The sequence below is a fragment of the Dermacentor silvarum genome, chromosome 4 (assembly GCF_013339745.2).
Source record: "Dermacentor silvarum isolate Dsil-2018 chromosome 4, BIME_Dsil_1.4, whole genome shotgun sequence".
Taxonomy (NCBI): domain Eukaryota; kingdom Metazoa; phylum Arthropoda; class Arachnida; order Ixodida; family Ixodidae; genus Dermacentor; species Dermacentor silvarum.
Genome location: NC_051157.2, coordinates 173,721,117 through 173,731,310, shown reverse-complemented (window position 1 = coordinate 173,731,310; position 10,194 = coordinate 173,721,117). Strand labels below are relative to the sequence as shown.

General features: G+C 43.9%; 1 protein-coding gene across 1 annotated transcript in view; it reads right to left on the bottom strand.

Annotated features, from left to right (window-relative positions):
- Positions 1-337: 337 nt before the first annotated feature.
- The window catches only part of LOC119449050 (galactosylgalactosylxylosylprotein 3-beta-glucuronosyltransferase S-like), a 29,276-nt gene continuing 19,419 nt past the window's right edge, over positions 338-10,194 (bottom strand). Inside the window, exons 4-6 of the mRNA XM_049666219.1 lie at positions 9,938-10,141; positions 8,476-8,766; positions 338-1,578 (exon numbers count right to left, since the gene is read on the bottom strand). Coding sequence (XP_049522176.1) covers positions 1,450-1,578; positions 8,476-8,766; positions 9,938-10,141 — 624 coding nt within the window. The 3' untranslated portion in view covers positions 338-1,449. The remainder of the gene's footprint in view (positions 1,579-8,475; positions 8,767-9,937; positions 10,142-10,194) is intronic.

The following is a 10,194-nucleotide window of genomic DNA, read 5'->3' as shown; positions in this document are numbered from 1 at the left end:
AAGGCGAAGCTTAAGCGTCCTCCATTTTTTTTAATCGCCTGATTGCCAGCGCAGCATATCTGGTAAAAAATGAACTAATCTAGCGTAAAATAAACGGTAGCATGCCGTCTTGTAATGGAGGCACTGCTGAATCAGCGAATTTTTTGTGCCTTATCTAACGGGTGCAGTCCTCTGGAAAATATTGCATTTGTTTGGCCTTCCCTGGCATCTTGTGTTTAATATTCTGAGTAGCAGGACGCAGCAACATAATAGAAATAGAAGATAATTGTATTGTGTAATGAGAAGAAACGGCAAGAGGAGATGGACCTCTACTCTTTTATTCCGCTCAGAGGGAAAGGGTGAAAAAAGGAAGGGTTACTACGACTGACAATGAGGATAGACAGCACGATACGACTATGTACTACGTACGTAATGTCCGAAGAACCAGCCGAGAACCTTGAATGTAAGCTTTGGTTACGCAAAGTTCCAAGAAAGCCTTGATATCTTCCTCCGTTGCGAGTATGTCAGTAATAATATGAAAGTGGAGCGCAGGCTCGTTGCTTGCCCCAAAAATAACTGAGCAGGGCAGCTCTTTATTTCTTCGATAGCACGAATTTAAAGCATTCGAGGAGAGCGCATCTACGAGGATTATCCAAGTATGCAAATACGCTGAACGAGTCATCCAAGAAGCATAAACTGTCACCGGCTTCTTTTCTCGCACCTCCTCCGGACACGCTGCACCTTGCAGCGGCACCGCCGCGGAGTCAGCACGGAGTCCTTTGTGTGGCCTCCGAGATCCGTCGATATTGCACCGGTGACGCTCCGGAGGGTATATATAAGCCATGCTCTGCAGCCGGGCTTCTGTCTCGCGCTTCTTTCTGGAGACGCCTTGCCGTGTAGCCGCGCGGCCTCAAAATCCGGTCGTTGCCTCCGAAATGTGTGGTGCATTGGTGCGTGTAAACAGTGAGAATCAATCCTTCGCTTCTCGGGAAAATCTTTTCCTCAGCGCACTAAAGCGGCTTGCTGGTGTGCTTGAGGAACGTGTATACGGTGCACCATTCGGTTCCGCCTAGCACAAAAGAAATTTCAAAGTTTTAAATTTTTTTTGCGATCGCCGTGAACGATGTTAGACGCGCATTTTCAGACTGCACTACCTTTGGGATCGGCTCAGACTTTTACATTTCACTATCTTCGGGATCATCCCATAACTTTGGTGCATTGCTACATAGATGGCCCGGAATAAAACTCGTCTGACATTAGCAAGCATGCTATTCGCATTAGCAGGTCGTTGATTGAGAAAGTGTTCCAGGGTCCTTTGGAAGTCACAGAAGTTGATGAACGTCAGCCGTAGACGCAGAAGCCGGGCGTATAGAACACGTTGCAAGGTTGTCGCTTGCAGATTGGAAGCACTTTTCGTCGACACATCTCAGCGGGACACCACGGGGAAGAGACCTCTTTTTTGTATACGTTCTAAACTTCGTCTTCTAAGATGTTCTTGTATAATAGCGGTAAATTATTCGGTGACGTAATGTTAAGTCGACGTAATACCTTTGTTGAAGGAAATCTTTTCGAAACCATCTTGGTGTGCCACACTAGCACCTGCATGAAAAAAAAGAACAAAGATCATATGAGGGACAATATAAAAATAGTTCATCTAGACTTAGCTTTCAGAGATTGTGGCGCTTTTCCGGGTTTCATTTTTCTGAATGCATTGTTTCCAACATCGTCAATACATCTGCACATACATTCGGAATTTCTTCAATGTTTTCCTTAAGAAATGACTAGGAAGTTGCAAGAAATACATTTATTTGGCCATCGTACTAATCGCCAATAAATATTCAGCCCAGTTAGCTCCACATATGCAACTGCCAGAAATATTTATCCTTGTCCTCTTGCGTCAACGAAACGTGCCGTATTGTCGCAAATATCCACTCCCCATTAATCCATGTAATTCTCTGACTCCAAAACCTGTAATTTTTTTCACTTTGAACAAGGTCAATTTGTCTGAGTACCACTGGTTTTTTTTTATCCTAGGCAATTTTTAACCTTCCAACGTCTGCTTTTTTCTCAGAGCCTCACGCTTTAGCCAACGTCAGTGTACGCAACTGCAGTTAGGCACAGAATTTTCTCTACATCCCAAAATTTCAGAAAGTACACTCTAACATCGTCTCCTTGATTGTATTATCTGTGTTCCCTATGGAATAATACTTGGGGTGCTTCAAGACAATTGGAAGCTTACTTGGCAAAACTGAGACGCCATATTCTGCCCTTGCCCATATTCTGCTGTATGCTATTTCTACAATGTAACTAAATATGTTGACCATTCTATCCACTCATGCGGCCCATTTTTAAGACAAAGAAAGCTCTTAGAAATGTTATTTCGACCGCTTGGCCTGTCACCTAGTTCACGAGTCGTTCTATTTTTGGGGGCGGCTTCGCTGGTATTCCGCTTCAGGGATGCTTTTCTCGCACCTGAATAATTCAATAAGGAAACAAAATATTATCATGTTGAATTTCTGAAATTATGAATCATTTCTTTTTTATTTGTTGATATGACATTATTTTATCTCAAAATCCTCTACGGCTTCTTTCTGCTTTCTAAATGTAGGTTGCTTTAACCTACGCTCTCAATTGCCGTAGTAGCGTAGTGGCTAGGACAATCCTTACTAAGCCTAAGGATCGAATCCCTGCCGCGGCGGCTGCATTTTGATGTCGGTGAAATTCAAAAACGCCCGTGTAACGTGCATTGGTTGAACAGTAAAGAAGCCCAGGTGGTCGAAATTAATCCGGAGCGCCTCACTACGGCGTTCCTCATAATCAAATAGTGGTTTTGGCACGTAAAGCCTCCAGAACCTAATTTTAATTTTAACCTTCGCTCTCTACACGAAATGCCATTTTGGTTGCAATCTAATAAACACTTATATGAAACCACCTGCTTCGTGACTAATCCACCGTAGTTGGTATGAGCCACTGTTTCTACACAAAAACAAAAACTATACAATATCATCTATATAGTCACAATTAGTGCTCAGTTCACATACTTTCTCTTGCTATTTTTTAAAGCTACGCCTAAGATATGTACTTTTGGTCTTCCATGCAGGTCCTTATCACCACACAAAGCACATGCCGCAACAAAGTTTGGCGAATCAGTTGCGATTAATATTCAGATAAGAATTAACACACCAATTAATATCTCAGCCACCTTCGCCAAGTGGATTTTTTTTTGTTTTCAGCGACAGCAGCAGGCACGACTGATAGATAGCCTCAGCTTCTTAAGAACAACTCTGCATTGCAAAAAACATCGCTGTGGTGGTGCGGTGGCATTCAAGATATATGCATAAACACGCTATTTTCTAAGTGTTTCGTGTGTGCAAAACATTGCACTAATAGCCAAGCGCTGAAGCTTTGCGATAGCGAAGTTGATAGCGTCTATAACTCAAGCACCCACTCCTACAGGGTCTTATGTTCAAAGCCAAACGTTAGCGGTAGGCTCAGTTTTGCTTAAGAACGCTAGAAAATATTTGCCCACTCAGCGCTTTTCTCACGAAGTTAGCGTGTAAAACGTAATGTGGTGAAATATTGAAAGCGGAGAAACAACTTTTATTGAAAACGGCAAGAGGAGTTTATCTCCCCTCCCTTAGATGGCTGAAATAATGAAAGCGGAGAAAAGGGCGGGAGACTTAACTGCGGAAGTTGAAAGTTAGATCGCTTTACACTGCTTCTTATCACTGAAAGTTTCATCACATGACACTGTCTTAGCTCAGTTCCACTCGCGCGGCTTCTAGTGGGCCACGTTTTCGGAACTGTTTAGGAGGCTTGCATCTGTCTTTTTGTCCAGGAATATCAGACGTCGTCATCTACAATCCTTGACTATTTTATTAGCAGCGATAAGGTCGCTTTGGGAACCTCTGGAAGGTACATTCTATAGTATCAATGAACTCATTCCAGAGCTTCTGAGGTATGGGCTCAATCCCAAGAGGCGCGCTTGTTTGTTTGATGTTTGCGTATTTGATGTAAAAAGCAGTCTTCGTGAGCATTTATACCTAGCCTAAATTATATTCGCCATCGTAGATGTGCCATTAAACTTATCCGTAGTTGAGGCGTCGGACAATTATTATTTTGCGGAACAGCATTTACGTCGATGCTGAGGCGCTTTTGCACGGCGTTGTCATGCTGCCGCGCCACTGACTGCAGATACGCCGCTCGTGCGAAAGGGTTTAGAGAGCTTGCAGGGAACCGGAATGCGTTTGAGTGCAAAAATGCTGTTGCGAAGCTGACGCGCAGTCAACGCTCCACATAACTGGTGCGACGACCGAGCCAAAACAGCGTTCTGCCTTCCTCGGTTGCACGTGCGTTGTGCGCTCGTCTCTGTTGGACTGCTGTGTGTATGCATTGGTCTGGGCGGAATGAACAGTAGACATCGAGCTAACGCTATGGAATATTTCACAGGGTGCTGACAAACGCCGACGCTTTCCCGTCGGATCACCATTGAACTTCGACACTTCAGAGCCGCCTCATCAGGCCAGCGTTGGGAGACACCTGGTAGCCACCAGATCGCTGTTACGTATATGCTCAGAAGCAGTTGCCTTGTTGCTGCCCCAGGCCAACATGTTGCACCCTCAATTAGGTGGAACGCGGTTCGAAGTTTTCAAAGGCAATGCTAAGCCATTCACATTCAAATGCTTCGCGCTTCATTTGACACTGTCACTATTTGTAAAGGATCTGCGTTCTCGACGCGTGAGAAGTAATGTTCTTGATGATGGGCGTGGCTGAGAAAAATGAACAGCCTTTCGCGCGCCTTATTTTCTAATTGCGAATCAAATAAGGAACGCTCACCAGGGTGTGTGCCAATGCCGCATGGCACGTGGCCATGCGGTTCTACGGTGGATTCTATGGAGTCATGCAAAATAATGATACCTACGTACACATAATTTCACCGATAATTTGTTTTATTTCTTGGCATTCGCTGTTCTAAAAAGATCGCAGTTTCGCCATAAGGGTGAAGCAATGAATGCGATAGCAGCATGCAAGAATATTACTTGATGTGTAAGACTCGTAGCTATGGTGGCAGTGAGAACTGAAGTAAACGTAGACGTTAACTTCAAAACCAGATGTTGTGCTAGGGATGCTCTGTTTGAATCCTGCCATTGATAATTTCATTTATTTTTAATGATTTAAGCCAGCCAAGTTGACCGGGTGCCTCGCGCGTGGCGGAAAACGGCGCGCTTCCTGCCCGCTTTGCTCCCTTGCGCGCGGGCGAGAGTGAGCCGCGATAGTCGGCTCCTCTCGCACGCTTTGACTTCCACATACGTTGGGCGCGCGGCGACGATGTTACCACCCTTGGACTTTATATGGAACCCCACGGCAAATATTGGTAATTTAACGATAAAAAATGATTAATAAACGAAAATGTTCAAGTTAAAGCTCGATTTTTTTTTAAATCGCGCTGAAACTCCAGCCACCGAGTGTCACTGTGGCTGGCGCTTCGTTTTTTTCCCTCTGTTGCTTTTCCCTTCTTTTCAGTTATTCTGCCTCTTCTCATGATAAGAGCGTCTTTTTATGGTATTCTACAAGGGTAATCTAGTAATACAGATCAAGGTTATTTTGTCAAATCGTCCTTTCATTCAATTTTAGTAAGATTAGCGCACGTATCATAATTACGCAGATGAGTCCGCAATGAGAGCCTAAACGTAACTACATGGCCGAAATGAAGACGCGAACATGGTTGTGAAATATGCGGCGTCTAAACCTGACGCGAATAAATTAGTTCTCCACATATCCCTGCACTAGTGTTGCATACACATATTGCAGCGCACAGTTTCCATCAACAGGCTGTTGTTGAGCAGCAACAGGTTATCCCCGCTTAGCCCACACCCAAAATCACAAAACAGCAAGGACTCCCACCTAAAGGACGCTTATAATGAACACAAGAAAATGTTTCTGATTTCCTACACGCAAACAATCGCGCAACAACTCAAGAACATTGGCAACAAAGCTGGGATTCACATGCAGTGTTGAAGACCAATTTGCGTTGTCATTGCTAACAATGTTCAGTATGCTATACAATCGGTCTTCGGGCTGTGTTTATTAAATTGAATCGAACGCTCTGTACAACTCAGAGATGATGACTTCAAGCCGGAAAAGAAGCTCAAGGCCACATAACGGAGTGATGTCATGAATTTGGTGGCCGACCCCATGCCGGTAACGCGTTAGTTTATATTGCTACCTGAAGTAATATAGACGCCTGATGGCAGAAGCTAGAAAAATACAGCGTAGTGCAATATTTCTTGCGCGTGGATATGCCACGATGTGAGCTGTTATCGAGCTATACCCAATGCTGAAACATACCTTTTAGGTTTCCTCGAGTCTTTGTTGATATTTTGCAAAGTGACTACGGCGAAGTAGGATAAAACAGCAGCGTGCCGTAAATGAGGACGAGATAAGTGCACAGGGCTGGTGCTTACTTCCAAATCTGACCATCAATGCGCAGAAATTCCGTAAAGATCGCTGAAAAGCTAATCTATTTCACCCGCAGTAGATAACTTCACCAGTAAGAGGCAATGAAGCGCGCTATCAAAAGCTTTCGAATAATTAATAAGAAATCGTTTCAACCCTAAAGTCCCTCTCTATAATGTGCAGAATACGGCATATTAACTTGATGAGCTGCCAATCACAGGATACGTGCTTACGGAATCAATGCTGTAACGGGTAAAGAAAATAATGTTTTCCAAATGGTTCGTTCTTGTATTTTGAAGGGAGGCTGGTAAATGAGATTTTCCTTGTTATAAAGGCCAGCCCGGTAAGCTGATTTAAATATAGGTGTGGTCTTAGCATCATTTTTTAGTCATCGGAGTAGATACCGACCGCTAATGACCACTCGATTACAAAACTAACCAAAGTTTTCTGCGCACTACTGTTGTTGAAGAAGAACAAAAAAAAAACGAATTGCACATAAAATTACACTGCTAATTGCGGGCTACTTCATAATGGTAGCGAGTTACAAGCAAATATACCGTCAAAATTTATTCCAGAATAATGTGTGTGTGAAATATGGAAGAAACCGAGCAGATTGGTCGTTAGCTAGTTAAAACCACATCAAACCAACAGATGATGAAGCCAAGGAAAAGTGTTCCGTTTTTTCATATAGAAGATTTAAAGGGGAAAGAAAGGTGACCAGAAAGGCGATATACCACCAGTGGCAGCAGCCGCATCTTCCACATTACGCGTGCGATGCTTTGCCAATGGGCTACTGCGGCCTTCTACCTGTTGATTTTCCTGCGTGATTGTGCATGTTTACTAAATGTAGCCTTGGGAGTATCAGGCACCCATGACCACGGCGATAGATTTGGAAGGTAATTTCAACCCCAGGCGTCACGTCATGCGTGAATTGTGGAAAAGGCAAAAGCCGAATAAGAGCAGTGAACGCGTAATGATGAAGACGGGGATTTGGTTCCCGCCAGCGTCAAGTTCTTATCGTGTATATATATATTTTATTTCATTTTTCTCGAACTACTTCTACATTTAAAATGAAAACAACAATTATGTTCTTATAGCTTTTTATTATTTTTTCGTTATTGACTGTTGGCTTGAAAATGTAGTGTGTCATTCGGAGTCGGATTTTCCTGAAATAACAACGGCAGCTTTATTTGTACAATTATTTCATAGCTAGCGTGGCCGTGCCTTGAGAGGAAGCTTTGCTTTTGTACCAGCTCTAATTTTGATGTGCAAAAATATGAAAAGCTGCGAGTATTTCATAAGATGGCCGCTGTACTCACTTCAAATAAATATTTTAAATATTGAACAAATTGATAGAATCTACGGACATCGAGTAGGCATATTATTATATTGTGCTTTTACAGCTGAAAAAAATTGGGTAATTAATAAAACGCTGAAGCACACTGTCTACAGATGCGTAACTCCCCGTCATAAACAGACATTGTCGTTCTGAAAAGTGCACCTGGCGTAGAATCAAAACTGGGCAGATTTTTATTTGTGAGGTTACAGTTTACGTGAAAGTGCCGCGATCCTTATGGGCATTTTGTGAAGGTTATATCGAGAAATCAGTGGTATATATGAACCCAATGAATGACATATAAAATGTGTCCTCTCTGGATATCTCAACCGGTGAACTTTACACCATCATGATGTCGCTCTTATTGCTGACCTACAAAGTTGTAAAGTAGGTGCGTTAGTTTTTCTTTTAATGTTCCTATATTTAACATTGTTTGTAAGAAATAAATAAACGATCTCTTTACTGCAGTAGCTAGACTTTAACCTTAACATTCAAATGAGACAAACGTGATGGAAATTTCTGCAGCTGTTCAGCTGCTACCAAAAAAAAGGGAAACAATTTCTCCGTTGCCTTTCACTGAGATAGGAGCTCGCTAGCGTCCTTTAGAACCGATGCCACTTCCCAGAGGACCGTTCTAGGCTGCCTGTTGGTGGAGCTGCCACGGAAACAGAAATCGCTCGGGTTTCACGCATCTATGTTCATACCTCGGTGCAGTAGCTGGCCAGCGGCTCCAAGTCGTCGACACTGATGCCGAGGCTCTCCAGAAACCCCGTCTCCAGCTGTCCCAACTTGTAGGGCATGCTGAGGTTTGCGCTGGACAGAACGAGCCGCATGTTGACGGCGAACCCGGCCATGTCCATCGCGAAACGACGTTCCGGCCTGTACGAGTCGTGGAAGCCCACTACGCGGCCGGCGGACGACACCACGGGAGAACTGACGCTGTACGTCCCTATCAGACCGACGGGTAGCACGCCAACCCGCTGCACCTGGGCAATCTGCGTTCGACACGCAGCAGGCATGTTACGGCGAAATTCTGTAGGGGCTGGACACAACGATTTTGTGCGGCGGCAGTGCTGACGTGTGGCTGCGTGCTCGTATCAAGGAGGCGCAGACCCACAGTGCAGAGCGAAGCTGGTGTAGGTATAAGGCGCATCATGGTGGAACATGTGTTAGATGTAGCGGAGACTATAGAAATTTTAAGCTCGGATGTGATGAAGCGTTTAAGAAGGCTCGGTCAGAGTGAGCCATTTCCAGCCGATATAGCGAAGCGTTGGCAAAGTATTCGGTGTATTTAAAATATATTCTTAATGTGACCACAAGTACAGCAGTATAAAGAATTAGTTTCACTAAATATTGTAAAAGGTTTCAATACAGCTCCGCTATAGCGAAAGACTGGCGCTGAATATGGTGGAATAATTATCAGTGTGGAGCCAGTGCTGCCTGCAGGAGCATGCGTTAGATACGTAGGAAAGAGTATAGAAGTACTATTAAAAATTATATAGCGATTTACTTTCATTATGTGTGTGATCATATTTATGAGTTACGGAATTTTTAAAAATCGCCTGTGGCAGATACCTCAATTCTGCTTCTTCAGTTGGATTATTCGAAGAGGCGGAGATTACTTCCAAACGAGAAATCGGAACACATAGTCAATTTGTTTACTAATATTCTGTCATTACAGAATTGCAATATGTCATTGCACATATTGCAATTAACGAATTGTAGCCGGTGAGATTGCAAGCATATCCACCTAGGACGGATTTTAAAGCTGGCATGGACTTGGAGATATGTGCCATCCAACTAGCGGGAACAAATGCACAGTTGTTCTAATTATCTTTTGAAGAAAACCCGGTTTGATGCACTGGAGCAAGAAAGTAACTGGCAGGTGAATGCATTGCGTCGCACACTTTGACAATTAATATCTCCAAACTGATGTAGTTCATGGAATTACTTTGAAGCGGATACGCCTTCCCAACTCGTTAGCAACAGTTTGTAAATTGAAATTTGTGGCGCAAGGCAAACATTAATAAGCGTATGTAGGTTCATTTTTCAATTAGGCGTTCTGATTTTTCACAGAAGTATTGTCCGCCTCAATTGGAATCACCCAGCTCAAGGATTATAATTACCGCAGAGTTATAGCGCCATCAGAGCGAACGCCATCTGTACCTGGCCGAATAGGCGGTGGTCGTACGAGTTGTCGTCGTCGGCGAAGTACAGGACGGAAGGCAACACGGCGTTGGCTCGCAGCCACGCTATCGCCCTCATGCGAGGGGCGACGCCCTTGCCGTGTTTTGCTTGCCGAAATTGTGAGGGAGTCCGACTGGTCAGCTGAACTCCGGCCAGCCCCGAGCGGCGCATTATGTTCCCCACCTGCGGTACAGAACGGTTTATTTACAGTCATCAGCCTAATTAGCTGCATATTT